The sequence below is a fragment of the Coregonus clupeaformis genome, unplaced genomic scaffold, assembly GCF_020615455.1.
Source record: "Coregonus clupeaformis isolate EN_2021a unplaced genomic scaffold, ASM2061545v1 scaf1182, whole genome shotgun sequence".
Classification (NCBI taxonomy): Eukaryota; Metazoa; Chordata; class Actinopteri; order Salmoniformes; family Salmonidae; genus Coregonus; species Coregonus clupeaformis.
The window spans coordinates 78,354-102,690 of record NW_025534636.1 but is presented as its reverse complement, the minus strand read 5'-3'; the positions used below and the strand labels follow the sequence as shown (position 1 = coordinate 102,690).

The 24,337-nt window shown below is 46.4% G+C and overlaps 1 protein-coding gene across 1 annotated transcript in view; it reads left to right on the top strand.

The window, feature by feature from the left end:
* LOC121552590 (visinin-like protein 1) overlaps positions 1-24,337 on the top strand; it is a 54,880-nt gene that overhangs the window by 13,051 nt on the left and 17,492 nt on the right. The window contains exon 2 of the mRNA XM_041865548.2: positions 11,152-11,318. Coding sequence (XP_041721482.1) covers positions 11,157-11,318 — 162 coding nt within the window. The 5' untranslated portion in view covers positions 11,152-11,156. The remainder of the gene's footprint in view (positions 1-11,151; positions 11,319-24,337) is intronic.

Below are 24,337 nucleotides of genomic sequence, written 5' to 3'. Positions count from 1 at the left end.
CAAAAAATTTCTGTAGCATTGAAGGTCCCCAAGAACACAGTGGCCTCCATCATTCTAAAATGGAAGAAGTTTGGAACCACCAAGACTCTTCCTAGAGCTGGCCGCCCAGCCAAACTTCCAGAAGGACAACCATTTACGGGCTCCTAACCAACTGTGCTATTTTGTTTGTTTTTTCGCATTGTTTGTAACTTATTTTTTTATGTATTTTGTACATAATGTTGCTGCTATCATCTCTTCTGACCGGAAAGAGCTTCTGGACATCAGAACAGCGATTACTCACCTCGAACTGGATGAAGATTTTTTCTTTAATGAGTCCGACGCGAAGGATATACTGCTTTCTCGAGACCAGGCCCAAATTCCCGTCATTTGCGTGAAGAAAAGACAGAGAAAAAAGGGGCGGAGGTCGGGTGTCACGGTTTCGGCCGAGGCTGCCTCTCTCCCTTGTTCGGGCAGGCTTCGGCGTTCGTCGTCTCCGGAATTCTAGCTGCCACCGATAGATGTTTCATGTTCGTTTGCTTTTGTCTGTTTGTTTCCACACCTGTTTCTGTTTTACGTAATTAGTGTCCTATAAGTTTCTCGTTGTGTTTGTCTAGTGTTGTGTATGATTGTTTCCGTCAGTGTTGTGTTTTGCTCGGTTGAGCGTATTTTCTCCACTGTGCTGGAGCTTAGTTGCACTTGTGTGTGCACCGTTTCATTTTTGTCGCACCTGTTAGTGCGCATCTACCTTTCGCCTTCGTGCGTGTTTTTGCTGTCGGGCTTAGTTGTCCTGTTGCCTGTGTTGGGCCAGTATTACAGCATTTGGAACATTCAGTCTGCGTCCTGCGTTTGATTCCTACACTACACCTACAACACGCCCTGACAGAATCATACACCAGCAATGGAATCAGCAGGAGCCGAAGCAGCCCAGACGAGACTGGAAGCCCAGGTTCGGGACCAGCAAGAGCAGCTCCTGCAGATGGGGACCGCCCTGCAGGAGGTGATTACCACACTCCGAGGCTGGGGTTCGCCTCCACCGCCGCCCGCCCTGCCAGCACGATCGGCCAGCCCGCCCAGTCCAGCGCCGGAACCTCGAGGAGTCCGACTATCTCTCCCGAGGGCCTACGACGGGACCGCGGCTGGGTGTCAGGGATTCCTGCTCCAGGTAGAGCTATACCTGGCCACAGTGCACCCGGCACCTTCAGGGCATGAGAGCGTGTCCGCCCTGATCTCCTGCCTGGCCGGAAAAGCGTTGGAGTGGGCCAACGCGGAGTGGAGGAAGATCGACGCCACGACGATTACGTACACCGAAGTTCTCCCGCCGCTTCAGGGCGGTGTTTGACTCATCCCCCGGAGGGGAAAGCGGCGGGGAGCGTCAGGTTTTCCTCCGGCAGGGGAGGAGAAGTGCCCAGGAATTCGCGCTCGAATTCCGTACTCTAGCGGCAGATGCAGGGTGGAATGATCGGGCCCTCATCGATCTATACCGATGCAGCCTACGAGAGGACGTCCGTCGGGAGCTGGCTTGTAGGGACACCAGCCTCACTTTCGACCAGCTGGTTGATATGTCCATCAGGCTGGATACCCTGCTGGCTACCCGCGGACGTCCTGCGGAGGGTCCGTCCATTCCACCCTCCAGCGCCTCCGAGCCTTGTCCTATGGAGCTCGGGGGCGCTGGCGCTAGAGAGAGGAGGAGTCGGCAGGCTAGGGGGTCCATCCACTGCACCAACTGTGGTCGGGGAGGACACACCGCGGCTAGGTGCTGGGGATGGCCTCCTAGGGGAGATGACGACAGGTCCCGCACTGGGGATTCCCTCCAGGTGAGTAGGCGCCCCACTCACCCAGAGCTCTCTGTTGCCCATTTTTGTATGCCTGTACGTTTTCCACAGGTAGCACCTCATTCCCAGCATAAGGCGCTGGTAGATTCAGGCGCGGCTGGGAATTTTATTGATAAAAAGTTTTGTTTAGCGTTAGGGATTCCCCTCATTCCTGTTGATGTTCCTTTTCCCGTTCACGCCCTAGATAGTCGTCCGTTGGGTACGGGCTTAATCAGGGAGGTCACGGCGCCACTTAGGATGTGTGCGCAGGGGGGATCATCAGGAGATGATTCAGCTGTTCCTGATTGACTCTCCTGCGTATCCGGTGGTGCTGGGCATGCCCTGGTTGAGTACCCATAACCCAGTGATTTCGTGGCAGGAGAGGGCTCTGATGGAGTGGTCTGCTCAGTGTGTGGGTAGATGTTTGGGCGTTTCCGTAGGGGCTACCTCGGTGGAGAGTCCAAACCAGGTGCCTGCATTGCACGTTCCACCTGAGTATGGGGATTTGGCTATTGCGTTTAGTAAGGCGAGGGCGACGCAGTTGCCACCCCATAGGCAGGGGGGATTGTGCGATAAACCTCCAGGCAGGAGCTGCGCTCCCACGGAGCCATGTGTATCCTCTGTCTCAGGAGGAGAAGAAGGCTATGGAGATTTACATAGACGAATCGCTGAGACAGGATACATACGGCCGTCCACTTCCCCGCGTCCTCGAGTTTCTTTTTCGTGAAGAAAAAGGATGGGGGTTTGCGCCCATGCATCGATTACCGTGGTCTCAATCAGATTACGGTGAAGTATAGTTATCCACTCCCGCTGATTGCGACCATGACTGAGTCGTTGCATGGGGCGCGTTTCTTCACAAAACTAGATCTCAGGAGCGCGTACAACTTGGTGCGCATCAGGGAGGGTGATGAATGGAAAACAGCCTTTAGTACCACCTCGGGCCATTACGAGTATCTGGTCATGCCATACGGGTTGATGTACGCTCCATCAGTTTTCCAATCATTTGTGGATGAGATCTTCAGGGACATGCAGGGGCAGGGGGTGGTGGTGTACATTGATGACATTCTCGTGTACTCACCTACCCGTGTCGAGCATGTGGCCCTGGTGCGCAGGGTGTTGCGGAGGCTGGTGGAGCACGACCTGTATGTGAAGGCAGAGAAGTGTCTGTTTTTCCAGGAGTCGGTCTCCTTTTTGGGTTATCAGTTGTCTGCGTCAGGGGTGAAGATGGAGGTAGACCGGGTGTCGGCCGTGCGAAATTGGCAAACACCAACCACTGTGAAGGAGGTGCAGCAGTTTTTGGGGTTTGCAAATTACTACAGGAGGTTTATCCGGGGTTTTGGACAGGTGGCAGCTCCCATCACGTCTCTGTTGAAGGGGGGTCCGTGCGTCTGCAGTGGTCGGCCGAGGCGGACAGGGCGTTTGGGAGGCTGAAGGACCTGTTTACCTCGGCCCCGGTGCTGGCGCATCCGGATCCCTCTTTGCCGTTCCAAGTAGAGGTGGACGCGTCGGAGGCCGGTTTAGGAGCCGTGCTTTCACAACGATCTGGCGCGCCACCTAAACTCCGCCCCTGTGCTTTTTATTCTAAGAAGCTCAGTCCGGCGGAGCGGAACTATGACGTAGGGGACAGGGAGCTGTTAGCCGTGGTACAGGCTCTAAAGGTGTGGAGGCACTGGCTTGAGGGGGCTCAACACCCTTTCCTCATTTTGACGGACCACCGTAACCTGGAGTACATCCGGGCGGCGAGGAGGCTGAACCCTCGCCAGGCAAGATGGAGTATGTTCTTGACCAGGTTTACTTTTAAGATCACGTACATCCCCGGGTCACAGAATGGCAAGGCAGATGCGCTGTCTCGGCGGTATGACGCGGAGGAGAGGTCCGTGGAGCCCACTCCCATACTGCCTGAGTCGTGTCTGGTGGCACCGGTAGTATGGGAGGTCGATGCTGAACTCGAGCGGGCGTTACGCACCGACCCTAGTCCACCACAGTGCCCGGAGGGTCGGAAGTACGTTCCGCTCGAGGTTCGGGATCGATTGATCTATTGGGCTCACACGTCACCCTCCTCTGGACATCCGGGTATCGGCCGGACAGTGCACTGTCTTAGTGCCAAGTACTGGTGGCCCACGTTGGCAAGGGATGTGAGGGTTTATGTTTCCTCCTGCTCGGTGTGCGCCCAGTGTAAGGCGCCTAGACATCTACCTAGGGGTAAGTTGCTACCCCTGCCCGTTCCACAACGGCCATGGTCCCACCTCTCAGTGGACTTTATAACAGACCTTCCCCTCTCCCAAGGGAATACTACCATCCTGGTCGTTGTGGACCGGTTCTCTAAGGCCTGTCGTTTGCTCCCCATGCCGGGTCTTCCTACGGCCCTGCAAACTGCCGAGGCACTGTTTACCCATGTGTTCCGGCACTACGGGTACCCGAGGACATTGTGGCTGATCGGGGTCCCCAATTCACCTCCAGAGTCTGGAGAGCGTTTATGGAGCGGTTGGGGGTCTCGGTGAGCCTCACCTCGGGTTACCACCCGGAGAGCAATGGGCAAGTGGAACGCGTAAACCAGGATGTGGGTAGGTTTCTCAGAACATACTGCCAGGACCGGCCGGAGGAGTGGTCAAGGTACGTTCCCTGGGCCGAGATGGCCCAGAATTCCCTACGCCATTCCTCCACTAACCTAACTCCATTTCAATGTGTGTTAGGTTACCAGCCGGTTCTGGCACCCTGGCAGCAGAGCCAGATCGAGGCTCCTGCGGTGGATGAGTGGGCGCGGCGCTCGGAGGAGACTTGGAACGCTGCACACGTCCACCTGCAGCGGGCCCTCCGACGTCAGAAGGCGAGCGCTGATCTCCACCGCAGTGAGGCACCGGTGTACGCACCTGGTGATCGAGTCTGGCTCTCTACCAGAAACCTGCCCCTCCGCCTGCCCTGTCGGAAACTGGGTCGGGCGGTTTGTAGGGCCATTTAAAGTCCTGAGAAGGTTGAACGAGGTATGTTATAGATTACAGCTACCTGTGGAGTATAAGTGTATTAACCCCTCGTTCCATGTGTCCCTTCTCAGGCCGGTGGTAGCGGGCCCACTCCAAGAAGATGAGATCTTGGAGACTCCTCCGCCCCCGTTGGACATCGAGGGGCACCGGCGTACTCCGTGAGATCCATCTTGGATTCGAGACGTCGGATGGGGGTCTCCAGTATCTAGTGGAGTGGGAGGGGTACGGTCCGGAGGAGCGGTGCTGGGTGCCGAGGAGAGACGTGTTGGACCCGTCGCTCCTGACGGAGTTCCATCGGAGGCATCCGACGCGCCCTGCGCCGCGTCCCCCTGGTCGTCCCCGAGGCCGGAGTCGGCGCACGTCTGGAGCCGCGCGTCAAGGGGGGGGTACTGTCACGGTTTCGGCCGAGGCTGCCTCTCTCCCTTGTTCGGGCAGGCTTCGGCGTTCGTCGTCTCCGGAATTCTAGCTGCCACCGATAGATGTTTCATGTTCGTTTGCTTTTGTCTGTTTGTTTCCACACCTGTTTCTGTTTTACGTAATTAGTGTCCTATAAGTTTCTCGTTGTGTTTGTCTAGTGTTGTGTATGATTGTTTCCGTCAGTGTTGTGGTTTGCTCGGTTGAGCGTATTTTCTCCACTGTGCTGGAGCTTAGTTGCACTTGTGTGTGCACCGTTTCATTTTTGTCGCACCTGTTAGTGCGCATCTACCTTTCGCCTTCGTGCGTGTTTTTGCTGTCGGGCTTAGTTGTCCTGTTGCCTGTGTTGGGCCAGTATTACAGCATTTGGAACATTCAGTCTGCGTCCTGCGTTTGATTCCTACACTACACCTACAACACGCCCTGACATCGGGCTGCCTTCGGAGAATTCGTCGGCGAGTGATTAAACCTCCACTACCATCCGTACTATTGGCCATCGTACAATCATTGGAAAATAAAATGGATGATCTACGATTACGACTATCCTACCAACCGGACATTAAAAACGGTATTATCTTATGTTTCACCGAGTCTTGGCTGAGAATAAAGAGCTGGCTGGGTTTTCCATGCATCAGCAGGACAGAGCAGCTACGTCTGGTAAGACTAGGGTTGGGTGTGTGTGTCTATTTGTCAATAACAGCTGGTGCACGATATCTAAGGAAGTCTCAAGGTTTTGCTCGCCTGAGGTAGAGTACCTCATGATAAGCTGTAGACCACACTATCTACCAAGAGAGTTCGCATCTATATTATTCGTAGCCGTCTATTTACCACCACAAACTGACGCTGGCACTAAGATCGCACTCAACAAGCTGTATAAGGCCATAAGCAAACAAGAAAATGCTCATCCAGAAGCGGCGCTCCTAGTGACCGGGGACTTTAATGCAGGCAAACTTAAATCAATTTTAAGCAGGAAGTACCAGTGACTCGCTCAATATGGAAGTGGTCAGATGACACGGGTGCTACGCTACAGGACTGTTTTGCTAGCACAGACTGGAATATGTTCTGGGATTCATCCAATGGCATTGAGGAGTATACCACCTCAGTCACCGGCTTCATCAGTAAGTGAATTGACGACGTCGTCCCCTCAGTAACCGTACGTACATATCCCAACCAGAAGCCATGGATTACAGGCAACATCCGCACCGAGCTAAAGGCTAGAGCTGCAACTTTCAAGGAGCGGGACACTAATCCGGACTCTTATAAGAAATCCCGCTACGCCCTCAGATGAACCATCAAACAGGCAAAGCGTCAATACAGGACTAAGATTGGCAGGGATTGTAAACTATTATGGACTACAAAGGAAAACCCAGCCGCGAGCTGCCCAGTGATGCGAGCCTACCAGACGAGCTAAATGCCTTTTATGCTCGCTTCGAGGCAAGCAAAACTGAAGTATGCATGAGAGCACCAGCTGTTCCGGATGACTGTGTGATCACACTCTCGGTAGCCGATGTGAGCAACACCTTTAAACAGGTCAACATTCACATAGCTGCGGGGCCAGACAGATTACCAGGACGTGTACTGAAAGCATGCGCGGACCAACTGGCAAGTGTCTTTACAGACATTTTCAACCTCTCCCTGACCGAATCTGTAATACCTACATGTTTCAAGCAGACCACCATAGTCCCTGTGCCCAAAGTAGCGAAGGTAACCTGCCTAAATGATTACCGCCCCATAGCACTCACGTTGGTAGCCATGAAGTGTCTCACATCAACACCATCATCCCAGAAACCCTAGACCCACTCCAATTCGCATACCGCCCCAACAGATCCACAGATGATGCAATCTCAATCGCACTCCACACTGCCCTCTCCCTCACCTGGACAAAAGGAACACCTATGTGAGAATGCTGTTCATTGACTACAGCTCAGCGTTCAACACCATAGTGCCCACAAAGCTCATCAATAAGCATAAGATCCTGGGACTAAACACCTCCCTCTGCAACTGGATCCTGGACTTCCTGACGGGTCGCCCCCAGGTGGTAAGGGTAGGCAACAACACATCTTCCACGCTGATCCTCAACACTGGGGCCACTCAGGGGTGCGTGCTTAGTCCTCTCCTGTACTCCCTGTTCACCCACGAATGCGTGGCCAAACACGACTCGAACACCATCATTTAGTTTGCTGACAACACAACAGTGGTAGGCCTGATCACCGACAACGATGAGACAGCCTATAGGGAGGAGGTCAGAGACCTGGCAGTGTGGTGCCAGGACAACAACCTCTCCCTCAATGTGAGCAAGACAAAGGAGCTGATCGTGGACTACAGGAAAAGGCGGGCCGAACAGGCCCCCATTAACATCGACGGGCTGTAGCGGAGTGGGTCAAGAGTTTCAAGTTCCTTGGTGTCCACATCACCAACAAACTATCATGGTACAAACACACCAAGACAGTCCTGAAGAGGACACAACAACACCTTTTCCCCCACAGGAGACTGAAAAGATTTGGCATGGGTCCCCAGATCCTCAAAACGTTCTACAGCTGCACCATCGAGAGCATCCTGACCGGTTGCATCACCGCCTGGTATGGCAACTGCTCGGCATCTGACTGTAAGGCGCTACAGAGGGTAGTGCGTACAGCCCAGTACATCACTGGGGCCAAGCTTCCTGCCATCCAGGACCTATATACTAGGCATGTGTCAGAGGAAGGCCCAAAAAATTGGCAAAGACTCCGTCACCCAAGTCATAGACTGTTCTCTCTGCTACCGCATGGCAAGCAGTACCGGAGTACCAAGTCTAGAACCAAAAGGTTCCTTAACAGCTTCTACCCCCAAGCCATAAGACTGCAGAACAATTAATCAAATGGCCACCCGGACTATTTACATTGACACCTCCCCCTCCCTTTGTTTTTACACTGCTGGTACTCGCTGTTTATTATCAATGCATAGTCACTTTACCCCTACCTACATGTACAAATTACTTCGACTAACCTGTACCCCCGCACATTGACTCGGTACCGGTACCCCCTGTATATAGCCTCGTTATTGTTATTTTATTTTACTTTATTTTATTTAATAACTCTTTATTGAACTGCATTGTTGGTTAAGGGCTTGTAAGTAAGCATTTCACGGTAAGGTCTACACCTGTTGTATTCAGCGCATGTGACAAATAACATTTGATTTGATTTGATCTGATTTGATCTCTGCAGCACTCCACCAATCAGGCCTTTATGGTAGAGTGGCCAGACAGAAGCCACTCGTCAGTAAAAGGCACATGACAGCCCATTTGGAGTTCGCCAAAATGCACCTAAAGGACTCTCAGACCATGAGAAACAAGATTATCTGGTCTGATGAAACCAAGATTGAACTCTTTGGTCTGAATGCCAAGCGTCACATCTAGAGGAAACCTGGCACCATCCCTATGGTGAAACATGGTGGTGGCAGCATCATGCTGTGGGGATGTTTTTCAGAGGCAGGGACTTGGAGACTAGTCAGGATCGAGGGAAAGATGAACGGAGCAAAGTATAGAGAGACCCTTGATGAAAACCTGCTCCAGAGCCCTCAGGACCTCAGACTTGGGCGAAGGTTCACCTTCTACAAACCTGTTTTTGCTTTGTCATTATGGGGTATTGTGTGTAGATTGATGATAAAAACTTTAAAAAATACATTTTAGAATAAAGCTGAAGTGTAACAAAACGTGGAAAAAGTCAAGGGGTCGGAATACTTTCCGAAGGCACTGTATATCAACAGCTGTCTCAATCTGAGATATCAAGAAACACTCTATGTCAAGAAGGAGTCTTTGTTGGCTCATGCTGCTACCTCAGTCCAATGAAAGAGTATGGGACAGAGTATTTGTACCATAGCTACCTCACTCACTGCAGTGAAAGGATATGAGACTTGACTTGACATCAGGGTTGTTTTGCCCCAGCCTGCAGTGCGAGCTAAGGCGCAGATGATAGTGAGTGTTCACTCTACGTCTCATGGGAATAGGCCATTCTAAACTGTGATAATTGCCAAGAACAGAGAGCATCTATATACTGCACTCCATAGATCAGAGAGGCTGACATCCAGTTAATTTATCAGGCAATCTGAGGCCATCGCCTTGCACTAGGCAAGGTCTTCTATCGGTGATGTCCTGCCATTGTTGTTCAGTTCTGTTCTGTGGCTAGCTCGCAATCTCTATTAATTGTTTTTTGGCATGGCAATTTGATTGTGAGTCCCTTTTGTCATGCATTCGTTTTCACCTCTAAGCCATGAAATGAAATAAAAACATTTTTTAGTTCTGAATTATTTGTGTTATTATTATTCGGTCGGTGTTGGATGAATAATATTTTTTTCTGTGGTTGTTTACCCTTTAGGAGAGGCAAAGTTAAAATACTCCATGTAATTAAATCATAATTTGCTATTTGTTTTCTTCTAGAGAATACTCTGTCATATCTGTGACAATTCAATCAGAAATAATTGAATTGACCCTTTAAAGTGCTGCTCGTTTGTTTGCTACAGGAGGCAATTAATTAATTAATTTGGCCTTTCCGATGGTATCCTATAATTTCTTATTGTTTCATGCAATCGCAACGTTGAGTACTTTTCCCATTTTACATTAATCTAGCATGCTAAGAATTACACAACCATACACAACAATAACATCTGGGAAATTCCACACTAACAGAGTGATGCTGAGCAGGGTTGGGCTCAGTTCGAATTGAAGGCAGTCTATTCAGGAAGTAAACTAAAATCACACTTCAATAATTGAAAAAATTGCATTTATTTTCAATGACTTCTTAATAAACTGAAAATTAGAAGCAATTTATTTCAAAAGTTTAAAGATATCCGAATTTTAAATTCAAATCACTTCCTGAATTGACTGCCTTCAATTCAAATTGAGCCCAACCCTGATGCTGAGACTCAGAATTTTCACTTTAAAATATATTAGCTAATTATGCTAAATTCAGGGTACTTAATTAACTAATCTGGCTGAATTAGAAGCAGTGTGAAGCGCTGTGTGTGTGCATGCATGTGTGAGTGTGTGTGTGAAGCAGTGTGAGCTGGGCTGATACAGAGACTGAGGTGCAAACAGCTGCAGGTTGTGGAGATAAGGCTAAGGCTAAGAAACGTGGGCCAATGGAGAAATTAGACACAACACAAATATGAACAAAGTCACAATTATGGAATCACATTAAAACGAGCGACTTGGGTCACTCAGTCTAATTCTCTCAAGGGATTGCTGTTGGATACAGACTAATTTGCTCCAATCTCCAGTGGTCTGACCTGGTGCATGTGTGTTGTTGAGTGATTGTACATACTTAGCCAGAGCAGAAGTGATGGATTGCATTGTTGTTTGCATGATACAGTATGCTTTGATGTAGCAGCCAGCTAAGGGGAGGTAGGCTACTCCCTAGTGTATGTAGGCCTAAGCTCTACCAATGTATCAAATGTGTTTGGTTAAAAATAAGACAATCATCAAAGCTATCCAGGAATATTCTTTGGTCCGTTGATCATCTGTGTTAAATCGTCCCTGGTGCAGCTAAATATAGACATGGTATATAAATCCTCACATAGTGTTCAATATCATTACATTGCCCTAAATATCACATCATTTATTGGACTGGGGTGATATTTCAGTTTCACAGGTGTTGTGGACACATTACAGCCATTTCTAGCCACAGACGTGTGGAGTAGGTGTGTAAAATGAAATTAGCCGCTCTAGAAAATTCTCTCTCGTTCAAAGCAGACCTGATTGATGACTCTGCTGATTTCTGTCATTGTTTGTCCAGACTGTCCCAAGTATTTAACCTGGTCTGGTAGAAACGCAATGGAATGAAACATATGTGCCATTCATTCTTTGCAGACTTTCCAAAAGAGTTCGGCGCCATTCTTTTTTTCCATCAAGACATTCGAAAAGAACACCGTAACTGTCCCATAATTTTTTCCCGCTGACATTCTAAAATAATTATTCTGCCATTCTTTTCCAGACAAAATGGGAGCAAAAAACAGCAAGCTGACCCCGGAGGTGATGGAGGATCTGGTGAAAAGCACGGAATTTAACGAGCACGAGCTGAAACAGTGGTACAAAGGCTTCCTGAAAGACTGCCCCAGTGGACGACTGAATCTAGACGAGTTCCAACAACTCTATGTGAAGGTAGCTACAGAACACTGTCACTCTGCCCACATCTGACGGCACCCTATTACCTATAAAGTGCACTACTTTTAACCAGATCCCATCAGGCTCTGGTCAAAAGTAGTGCACTATATAGGGAACAAGGGTGCCATTTGGGACGCACCCTGCCAATGTCACTTTGCCAACATCTGCACAGACATAGACACTTTTATCAGCAATGTCTCTATATAGTAGAGTAGCGTAGAGTAGAGGAGTAGAGTAGAGTAGAGTAGAGGAGTAGAGTAGAGTAGAGGAGTAGAGTAGAGTAGAGTAGATGAGTAGAGTAGAGTAGAGGAGTAGAGTAGAGTAGAGTAGAGTAGAGACAAGAAGCCCAGTGCACTCTTTATTGGTGTGATAGTCCAATTGGTTTAGCAGTAGATTGAACAGTTACATAGGACCCCCAAGGCATGGTAGTTGAGAAAGTAATGTCATACTACATGCTTTCAATTTCCCCACAAGTCCATGTGTTCTAAAACCATACAACTCAATAGTCTACATACATTTTGAGAACTAGCAGAAATGCAGAGGTTTTGGTAGTTTGTAAGGATAACAGAAGCATATGTCATCGCAGTGGCAAAGCAATCGAACCAACATGATACTATGGCAAGCTCAATGAAAGTACTGTAATGAGTATTGAGAACATTACAGTACGTGATATCATACTCCTCTCCTATTCGTTCTCTCTTGTATCTGGGCAGGAAACAAACCGACGTTGGAGCAGATGTCAAGACTAAAGAGCACTTTCATTTAAATCTCCTTTAATATTTATCTCATCACCTTTAGAGGGCTCGGGGAGAAATTATTATTCAGGGAGAAAAGTCTTAAAAAAGGAAATTAATACAATTAGAACCCATGAATTATGAATGTTTTAGTTCTAAATAAATTAGATAGTTTTAATGAAATGTTATATACAGTTGAAGTCAGAAGTTTACATACACTTCGGTTGGAGTCATTAAAACTCGTTTTTCAACCACTTCACAAATTTCTTGTTAACAAACTATAGTTTTGGCAAGTCGGTTAGGACATCTACTTTGTGCATGACACAAGTAATTTTTCCAACAATTGTTTACAGACAGATTATTTTACTTATAATTCACTGTATCACAATTCCAGTGGGTCAGAAGTTTACATACACTAAGTTGACTGTGCCTTTAAACAGCTTGGAAAATTCCAGAAAATGATGTAATGGCTTTAGAAGCTTATAATAGGCTAATTGACATCATTTGAGTCAATTGGCGGTGTACCTGTGGATGTATTTCAAGGCCTTCCTTCAGACTCAGTGCCTCTTTGCTTGACATCATTGGAAAATCAAAAGAAATCAGCCAAGACCTCAGAAAAATAATTGTAGACCTCCACAAGTATGGTTCATCCTTAGGAGCAATTTCCAAACGCCTGAAGGTACCACGTTCATCTGTACAAACAACAGTACGCAAGTTCAAACACCATGGGACCACACAGCCGTCATACCGCTCAGGAAGGAGACGCGTTCTGTCTCCTAGAGATGAACGTACTTTGGTGTGAAAAGTGCAAATTAATCCCAGAACAACAGCAAAGGACCTTGTGAAGATGCTGGAGGAAACAGGTACAAAAGTATCTATCTCCATAGTAAAACAAGTCCTATATCGACATAACCTGAAAGGCCACTCAGCAAGGAAGAAGCCACTGCTCCAAAACCACCATAAAAAAGCCAGACTATGGTTTGCAACTGCACATGGGGAAAAATATCGTACTTTTTGGAGAAATGTCCTCTGGTCTGATGAAACAAAAATAGAACTGTTTGGCCATAATGACCATCATTATGTTTGGAGGAAAAAGGGGGCTGCTTGCAAGCCGAAGAACACCATCCCAACCGTGAAGCACAGGGGTGGCAGCATCATGCTGTGGGGGTGCTTTGCTGCAGGAGGGACTGGTGCACTTCACAAAATAGATGGCATCATGAGGAAGGAAAATTATGTGGATATATTGAAGCAACATCTCAAGACATCAGTAAGGAAGTTAAAGCTTGGTTGCAAATGGGTCTTCCAAATGGACAATGACCCTAAGCATACTTCCAAAGTTGTGGCAAAATGGCTTAAGGACAACATAGTCAAGGTATTGGAGTGGCCATCACAAAGCCCTGACCTCAATCCTATAGAAAATGTGTGGGCAGAACTGAAAAAGCATGTGCAAGCAAGGAGGCCTACAAACCTGACTCAGTTACAGTTCAGGAGGAATGGGCCAAAATTCACCCAACTTATTGTGGGAAGCTTGTGGAAGGCTACCCGAAACGTTTGACCCAAGTTAAACAATTTAACAATGCTACCAAATACTAATTGAGTGTATGTAATCTTCTGACCCACTGGGAATGTGATGAAAGAAATAAAAGCTTAAATAAATAATTCTCTCTACTATTATTCTGACATTTCACATTCTCAAAATAAAGTGGTGATCCTAACTGACCTAAAATAGGGACTTTTTACTAGGATTAAATGTCAGGAATTGTGAAAAACTGAGTTTAAATGTATTTGGCTAAGGTGTATGTAAACTTCCGACTTCCAACTGTAGCTATGTTCAATCTTTATAATCTTCTATTTAATGAATCGAAATAAGAACATTAAGGTCTTATACCCTTAGACCACTTTGTATGTTATGTTGTATGAATATTGTCATGTGTACTGGAGGGTAGATTTATGGTTAGTGGATATATAGTCAATTACATCATTACCCTGGTCGGTCCTCTCAGGAAATGCCCCATAATGAAAGACCATTACATTAGCCATGTTACAGAGTACGAGGTCTAATGGCACGGCTCGAAATGCCAATGCTGCTCTAGATTGTTTCCCAAATGGCACCCAATTCCCTAGATAGTGCATTACTTTTAACCAGAGCCGTATGGGTCCAGGTCAAAAGTAGTGCACTATAAAGGGAATGGGGACGTACTCCTAGTCTGCTTTAGCTGAGGGTTTAGAAAACGCTACTATACATAAACACACATCCAAATATCCATGCAAGAGGCCTACATGTACACCCTCTTAGCCCCAATTGGGGTTCTGTGTGACAGGCTGAGAGGGTTTTGTACACTGACACTTTGGAGAAGATATTACTGTAATACACAATTAATGCATTGAGTGCACTGTGGGTGAACATTATGTACCATACAAACTACAGAGTGGCGTTCCACAGAGGTTTTAAAGGCTGATGGCTGCTGGCGTGTTAACCTTTTATTGAGGCATCCTATTTTGTTTCCAGGCAACAGGATATCAGTGATAACGTTTTATTTAAATCTATAGGCTCAGATAGTGAGAAAATGGATGACGTCACATTAGCAGGACAGACTGTTCCTGTGAAAAGGGACAGTGTGTGTGTATGTGGGTGCGAGCGCTCACGTGTGTGTGTCCCAATGGTGTGTGTGTGTGTGTGAAGGTACCAGTGGGGGAAAAAAGTATTTAGTCAGCCACCAATTGTGAAAGTTCTCCCACTTAAAAAGATGAGAGAGGCCTGTCATTTTCATCATAGGTACACGTCAACTATGACAGACAAATTGAGAAAATAAAATCCAGAAAATCACATTGTAGGATTTTTTATGAATTTATTTGCAAATTATGGTGGAAAATAAGTATTTGGTCACCTACAAACAAGCAAGATTTCTGGCTCTCACAGACCTGTAACTTCTTCTTTAAGAGGCTCCTCTGTCCTCCACACGTTACCTGTATTAATGGCACCTGTTTGAACTTGTTATCAGTATAAAAGACACCTGTCCACAACCTCAAACAGTCACACTCCAAACTCCACTGTGGCCAAGACCAAAGAGCTGTCGAAGGACACCAGAAACAAAATTGTAGACCTGCACCAGGCTGGGAAGACTGAATCTGCAATAGGTAAGCAGCTTGGTTTGAAGAAATCAACTGTGGGAGCAATTATTAGGAAAGGGAAGACATACAAGACCACTGATAATCTCCCTCGATCTGGGGCTCCACGCAAGATCTCACCCCGTGGGGTCAAAATGATCACAAGAACGGTGAGCAAAAATCCCAGAACCACACGGGGGGACCTAGTGAATGACCTGCAGAGAGCTGGGACCAAAGTAACAAAGCCTACCATCAGTAACACACTACGCCGCCAGGGACTCAAATCCTGCAGTGCCAGACGTGTCCCCCTGCTTAAGCCAGTACATTTCCAGGCCCGTCTGAAGTTTGCTAGAGTGCATTTGGATGATCCAGAAGAGGATTGGGAGAATGTCATATGGTCAGATGAAACCAAAATATAACTTTTTGGTAAAAACTCAACTCGTCGTGTTTGGAGGACAAAGAATGCTGAGTTGCATCCAAATAACACCATACCTACTGTGAAGCATGGGGGTGGAAACATCATACTTTGGGGCTGTTTTTCTGCAAAGGGACCAGGACGACTGATCCGTGTAAAGGAAAGAATGAATGGGGACATATATCGTGAGATTTTGAGTGAAAACCTCCTTCCATCAGCAAGGGCATTGAAGATGAAACGTGGCTGGGTCTTTCAGCATGACAATGATCCCAAACACACCGCCCGGGCAACGAAGGAGTGGCTTCGTAAGAAGCATTTCAAGGTCCTGGAGTGGCCTAGCCAGTCTCCAGATCTCAACCCCATAGAAAATCTTTGGAGGGAGTTGAAAGTCCGTGTTGCCCAGCGACAGCCCCAAAACATCACTGCTTTAGAGGAGATCTGCATGGAGGAATGGGCCAAAATACCAGCAACAGTGTGTGAAAACCTTGTGAAGACTTACAGAAAACGTTTGACCTGTGTCATTGCCAACAAAGGGTATATAACAAAGTATTGAGAAACTTTTGTTATTGACCAAATACTTATTTTCCACCATAATTTGCAAATAAATTCATAAAAAATCCTACAATGTGATTTTCTGGATTTTTTTTCCTCACTTTGTCTGTCATAGTTGACGTGTACCTATGATGCAAATTATAGGCCTCTCTCATCTTTTTAAGTGGGAGAACTTGCACAATTGGTGGCTGACTAAATACTTTTTCCCCCCACTGTATATCTCATCCCTACTGTAAAACATGGTGTTGGCTCTTTGAGGTTATTGGGCTATTCTTCTTCCACAGGTCCTGAAGCCCTTGTTAAGGTCAATGGTTTCATGAACGGCATAAGGCCATTTTAGTCAAAAACCTGGTTGCCTCTGCCAGGAGGCTGAAACTTGGCTGCAAGTGAATCTTCCAGCAAGACAATAGCCCCAATCACACATCAAAATCCTCAAAGAAATGGTTAATTGGCCATCTCAGTCTCCGGACAATCTACACACAATACCCCATAATGACAAAGTAAAAACAGGTTTTTAGAAATGTTTGCAAGAATAAAAAAAAAAGATCATATACACATTTACATAAGTATTCAGACCCTTTACTCTACTCAGTACTTTGTTGAAGCACCTTTGGCAGCGATTACAGCCTCGAGTCTTCTCGGGTATGACGCTACAAGCTTGGCACACCTGTATTTCTCACATTATTCTCTGCAGATCCTCTCAAGCTCTGTCAGGTTGGATTGGGAGTGTTGGTGCAAAGCTATTCTCAGGTCTCTCCAGAGATGTTCGATCGGGTTCAAGTCCGGGCTCTGGCTTGGCCACTCAAGGACATTCAGAGACTTGTCCCGAAGCCATTCCTGCGTCATCTTGGCTGTTCGCTTAGTGTTGTTGTCCTGTTGGAAGGTGAACCTTCACCCCAGTCTGAAGTTCTGAGGGCTCTTGACCACATTTTCATCAAGGAACTCTCTGTACTTTGCTTCTTTCATCTTTCCCTCGATCCTGACTAGTCTCCCTGCCGCTGTAGGGATGGTGCCAGGTTTCCTCCAGACGTGACGCTTGGCATTCAGGCCAAAGAGTTCAATCTTCGTTTCATCAGACCAGAGAATCTTGTTTCTCATGGTCTGAGAATCCTTTAGATGCCTTTTGGCAAACTCCAAGTGGGCTGTCATGTGCCTTTTACTGAGGAGTGGCTTCCGTCTGGCCACTCTACCATAAAGGCCTGATTGGTGGAGTGCTGCAGAGATGGTTTTCCTTCTGGAAGATCCTCCCATCTCCACATAGGTACTCTGGAGCTCTGTCAGATTGACCATTGCGTTCTTGGTCATCTCCCTGACCAAGGCCCTTCTCCTCCGATTGCTCAGTTTGGCTGGGTGGCCAGCTCTAGGAAGAGTCTTGGTTGTTCCAAACTTCTTCCATTTAAGAATGATGGAAGCCACTGTGTTCCTGGGGACCTTCAATGCTGCAGAAATGTTCTGGTACCCTTCCTCAGTTCTGTGCATCCACACAATCCTGTCTCAGAGCTCTACGGACAATTCCTTCGACCTCGTGGCTTGGTTTTTGCTCTGACATGCACTGTCAACTGTGGGACCTTATATTGACAGGTTTGTGCCTTTCCAAATCATATCCAATCAATTGAATTTACCACAGGTGGACTCCAATCAAGTTGTAGAATCATCTCAAGAATGATCAATGGAAACAGGATGCACCTGAGCTCAATTTCGAGTCTCATAGCGAAGGGTCTGAATACTTATGTAAATAAGGTATTTCTGTTTTTCTATTTTTAATACATTTGCAAAAATGTGTAGATTTATTTTATTTAATCAATTTTAGAATAAGGCTGTAACGTAACAAAATGTGGAAAAAGTGAAGGGGTCTGAATACTTTTCCGAATGTACTGTATTTTAATAGCAATGTTGAATAATACAATATTGGCTGTCAAGCCAATTACAGTATATTATATTACTGTAGCCTCCTGTTTTAATTACGAAACGTTTATTGCGATGGTAATGACATTTGTTTATGATGATAATTATTAGATGTTTGCTTAGGTCGCTAGCTAACTACAATATCTTCAACCTAATCTACACTCTACACATAAAATGCTGGGTTGTTTGGATGACCCAACTGATGGGTTGCAGGCATTTGGTCACTTAGTTGGGTTGTTTTCTTTAAAAAGAGCCCGGTATGGTTGTTGATACTGGGTTATTGATGTTGGGTTATTAAGATATGACCCAGCGGATCAGATCAGAAAACTGCAGGCGTGGTTTAATAAGAGCGTGGCTTTCAGATAGTTGTTTTTGGCCACACGTGAGAGTAAATGTCATTCCTGTTCATCTGTTCTGTTGTATTGTCACCAATTGTTAAAGCAGGAATCCTTAATGGTGAAACTTGCATTTGTTTGCGATATTACAACAACAAAAAAGTTACTGCAAACAACAAACACAGTTTCTTTCTGTCCGAAATCATTGCACGCCTGAAAGAATAGCAGGATATTTCATGCATTTTCTTACCACGTTGTGCGGCGCTCCTCACTAGAGGTTGACACAGGAGTGAAAATTCATTTCCTTTTGTCCTGATCACGCAACAGTTCTATAACCCCGGAATTTTCCTGTCCCATCCCAATAAAAATCACTCCCGTCCCACGCTAATTTTTACGTGCAGAAATCAGAAATAACTTCCTCCATTAGCTGCTAGTCTGTCTGTCCCCCGCTCTGCAAGCAGAATTACATTAGTGGAAACCAAGTCTATTCTCAGGGCAGGCCTGGTTGTAGCCAGATATGTTAAAGTCGTTTAGGGCACAATTTTAACATTTTAGCTAAATAAATAGATAAAAGTCACCTTGTCCTAGAGAGATTTACACGGTTATCAAAACGTCACGCCAGGGTAAGCTTACACAAAACACAGCCCTTATTTTAAGTGTTTCTAAATTCCCCAATGGGAAAAACGATTGGAACCATTTCCTTGTTTGACCACTAGGTTTTATGGGTATTTTGACTCATACTGTGGTACTCTATCAAGGGTCTGGGGTAATGACAGTGGTGTCAGGTAAGTGACTGGGTTGCCAGTGTGTATTTGGTCTTGTTGTGATGATGTAGATGTAGCCGAGTCATCAGTGATGAACAGCAGAGTAATGGACTTAATGTATGGTTCCTGCTGAATACAGCCATCACAATGTAATTAGCCTAAGGGGAGCATATGCACTGGGGGAGAAGGGGGGAGCAAATGTGCACTTGGTGCTGTAATCTAATGATGAGGATTTATTTTTATTTTTTACCAGGTAAGTTGACTGAGAACATATTTTCATTTACAGCAACAACCTGGGGAATAGTTACAGGGGAGATGAATGAGCCAATTTGAAGCTGGGGAGGATTTGGTGGCCATGATGGAATGAGGGCCAGATTGGGAAGTTAGCCAGGACACCGGGGTTAGCACCCCTAGTCTTATAATAAGTGCCATGGGATCTTTAGTGACTACAGAGAGTCAGGACACCTGTTTAATGTCCCATCCGAAAGACAGCACCCTACACCTTACACAGGGCAATGTCCCCAATCACCGCCTCCTACTGGCCCTCCAACACTACTTCCAGCAGCATCTGGTCTCCCATACAGGGACCGACCAGAACCAACCCTGCTTCCCTTCAGAGGCAAGCCAGCAGTGGGGTGCAGGGTGGTATGCTGCTGGAGAGGAGGAAGGTGAGGAGGAGGAGGTGGAGGGGGGTGGAGGAAGAGGATAGAGGAGGAAGGGGAAGATGAGGAGGAGGATTTGGTCAACACATTGTCAATATTTTCAGTATAGAAATTGTACACGAGTACATCTGAAACTCTGTACATCACTAGAATACAATACACAGTACAGTACATCACTATACTGTACCTGAAAAGAGATTGAATAAATGGCACTGTGCATTGGCAACCGGCCTTGGTTTCTAATGAAAGGCTCGTAGTGACATCACCCCCACCCCACACAGCACCATGCAGTAGTCTGAAGGACCTTGGTCTCTCTACACAGCAGGTGATCACGCTGATCGAAACTCAACCCAGCCTAACACGCACACTCACACACAAAGACGCACACACACAGAGGCACGCATAGGCAAACACACACACCACACGCTGATGGAAACCCAACCCAGCCCTCACACTGCACCACACCAGGAGACACACAACAGTGAGCTGACCTGGATTGATGGGATGGATAGATAGATTCTGGTTTGGCACGTCTCACTTCCGTAGCTGTAGGGCGTTTGATGCAGAGGGCGTGTGTGTTTGCGCGTGTGTGACCCGCCCCCCCGCCCCCCCTCCCAGACAGTCCCATTATTACTGTCACAAGTTTAGAATGAATGAAGTTGTCGGATGCTTTTATTTCCACAAATGGAAACAGTCATATGATCAGTAACAGAGCGAGACGAGGGGAGCAACAAACGGTAATACTCTGTCCTGGCACCTCAATGGTGGAACAAGCTTCCCCCTAACGTGAGGACAGCGGAGTCCCTTCCCATCTTCCGAAAACTTCTGAAACCAAACCTCTGCAAAACATGACTTATTACTTGGTGGCAAAACCCTTGTTGGCAATCACAGAGGTCAGACGTTTCTTGTAGTTGGCCACCAGGTTTGCACACATCTCAGGAGGGATTTTGTCCCACTGCTCTTTGCAGATCTTCTCCAAGTCATTAAGGTTTTGAGGCTGACGTTTGGCAACTCGAACCTTCAGCTCCCTCCACAAACTTTCTATGGGATTAAGGTCTGGAGACTGGCTAGGCCACTCCAGGACCTTAATGTGCTTCTTCTTGAGCCACTCCTTTGTTGCCTTGGCCGTGTGTTTTGGGTCATTGTCATGCTGGAATACCCATCCACAACCCATTTTCAATGCCCTGGCTGAGGGAAGGAGGTTCTCACCCAAGATTTGACAGACATGGCCCCGTCCATCGTCCCTTTGATGCGGTGAAGTTGTCCTGTCCCCTTAGCAGAAAAACACCCCCAAAGCATAATGTTTCCACCTCCATGTTTGACGGTGGGGATGGTGTTCTTGGGGTCATAGGCAGCATTCCTCCTCCTCCAAACACGGCGAGTTGAGTTGATGCCAAAGTGCTCCATTTTGGTCTCATCTGACCACAACACTTTCACCCAGTTCTCCTCTGAATCATTCAGATGTTCATTGGCAAACTTCAGACAGGCATGTATATGTGCTTTCTTGATCAGGGGGACCTTGTGGGCGCTGCAGGACTTCAGTCCTTCACGGCGTAGTGTGTTACCAATTGTTTTCTTGGTGACTATGGTCCCAGCTGCCTTGAGATCATTGACAAGATCCTCCCGTGTAGTTCTGGGCTGATTCCTCACCGTTCTTATGATCATTCCAACTCCACGAGGTGAGATCTTGCATGGAGCCCCAGGCCGAGGGAGATTGACAGTTATTTTGTGTTTCTTCCATTTGCGAATAATCGCACCAACTGTTGTCACCTTCTCACCAAGCTGCTTGGCGATGGTCTTGTAGCCCATTCCAGCCTTGTGTAGGTCTACAATCTTGTCCCTGACATCCTTGGAGAGCTCTTTGGTCTTGGCCATGGTGGAGAGTTTGGAATCTGACTGATTGATTGCTTCTTTGGACAGGTGTCTTTTCTACAGGTAACAAACTGAGATTAGGAGCACTCCCTTTAAGAGTGTGCTCCTAATCTCAGCTCGTTACCTGTATGAAAGACACCTGGGAGCCAGAAATCTTTCTGATTGAGAGGGGGTCAAATACCTATTTCCCTCATTAAAATGCAAATCAATTTATAACATTTTTGACATGCGTTTCACTGGATTTTGTTGTTGTTATTCTGTCTCTCACCGTTCAAATAAACCTACCATTAAAATTATAGACTGATCATTTCTTTGTCAGTGGGCAAACGTACAAAATCAGCAGGGGATCAAATACTTTTTTCCCTCACTGTATCTCCTATAACGGCAATATCGTTGGCCATCTTAGGTCCTCCCGGTATGTCAGATTAGCTCAATCACCAATTGATCAGCCTCTGAGTATCACAGAAACAGAACACTGAATGAATGACAGAAAAACTTTGGTTGGCTATGGATGAAATTGATCAAAATACCTGTTCAAAACATGAAAAACATACAAAGGGTTAAGATGAATGCACTAATTCTAAGTCACTGCTAAATGACTAAAATGAAGAAACAAATAGAGAGCAGACACTATTTATTGATATTCAATTAATGATGCATACCCATTGATTCTTGAAGAATGTCTTACCCCGTTATAACCCAGAATATATATATAGCCAAATATATATAAAAACTAATTAAGGATTGTGCCTTTAAGCCATTACTACTTGCTGTAAGGGTGGACATGTGTACAGGGCCTGAGTGCTCCCTGATGCACTCCATAATTATATATAAAGTGCATTTGGGAAGAATTCAGACCCCTTCCCTTTTTCCACATTTTGTTACCTTATAGCCTTATTCTAAAACGGATTAAATAAAAATGTTCCTCATCAATCTACACACAATACCCCATAATGACAAAGCGCAAAAAGGTTTTTAGACATTTCTGCCAATGTATTAAAAATAAAAAACAGAAATCACTTATTTACATAATTATTCAGACCCTTTACTATGAGACTCGAAGTTGAGCTTAGGTGCATCTTGTTTCTATTGATCATCCTTGAGATGTTTCCACAACTTGATTGGAGTCCACCTGTGGTAAATTCAATTTATCGGACATGATTTGGAAAGGCACACACCTGTCTATATAAGGTCCCACAGTTGACAGTGCATCTCAGAGCAGAAACCAAGCCATGAGGTGGAAGGAATTGTCCGTAGAGCTCTGAGACAGAATTGTGTCAAGGCACAGATCTGGGGAAGGGTACCAAAAAATGTCTGCGGCATTGAAGGTCCCCAAGAACACAGTGGCATCCATCATTCTTAAATGGAAGAAGTTTGGAACCACCAAGACTCTTCCTAGAGCTGGCCGCCTGGCCAAACTGAGCAATCGGGGGAGAAGGTCCTTGGTCAGGGAGGTGACCAAGAACCTGATGGTCACTCTGACAGAGCTCCAGAGTTCCTCTCTGGAGATGGGAGAACCTTCCAGAAGGACAACTATCTCTGCAGCGCTCCACCAATCGGGCATTTATGGTAGAGTGGCCAGACGGAAGCCACTCCTCAGTAAAATACACATGACAGCCTGCTTGGACTCTCAGGCCATGAGAAACACGATTCTCTGGTCTGATGAAACCAAGATTTAACTATTTGGTCTGAATGCCAAGCACCACATCTGGAGGAAACCTGGCACCTTCCCTACTGTGAAGCATGGTGGTGGCAGCATCATGTTGTGGGGATGTTTTTCAGCGTCAGGGACTGGAAGACTAGTCAGGATCGAGCGAAAGATTAACAGAGCAAAGTACAGACAGATCCTTGATGAAAACCTGCTCCAGAGCGCTCATGACCTCAGACTGGTTCACCTTCCAACAAGACAACGACCCTAAGCACACAGCCAAGACAATGCAGGAGTGGCTTCGGGACAAGTCTTTGAATGTCCTTGAGTGGCCCAGCCAGAGCCCGGACTTGAACCCGATCGAACATCGCTGGAGAGACCTCAAAATAGCTTTGCAGTGACGCTCCCCATCCAACCTGACAGAGCTTGAGAGGATCTGCAGAGAAGAATGGGAGAAACTCCCCAATACAGGTGTGCCAAGCTTGTAGCATCATACCCAAGAAGATTCGAGGCTGTAATCGCTGCCAACAGTGCTTCAATAAAGTACTGAGTAAAGGGTCTGAATACTTATGTAAATGTGATATTAATGTTGTTGTTTTTTATATACATTTGCAAAAAAATCAAAAAACCTGTTTTTGCTTTGTCATTATGGGGTATTGTGTGTAGATTGATGAGGGGAAAAAAACTATTAAATCAATTTTAGAATAAGGGTGTAACGTAACAAAATGTGGAAAAAGTAAAGGGGTCTGAATACTTTCCGAATGCACTGTATATATTTAGTAATTTAGCAGACACTCTTATCCAGAGGGACTTACAGTAGTGAGTGCATACATTTTTCGTACTTGTCCCACAACAACCCTGGCGTTACCCCCTCTCTTTCTCTCGCTCTCTCTCTCTATCCCCATCTCTCCCCCTCCCACACTCTCTCTCTCTGCCTAAGTATGTCTGTAGTGGCGGTGGTCTAAAAATAGCGGCTGTCATTTGGAGCGCTCACACGCCATGCTCCATCACTGTCACAACA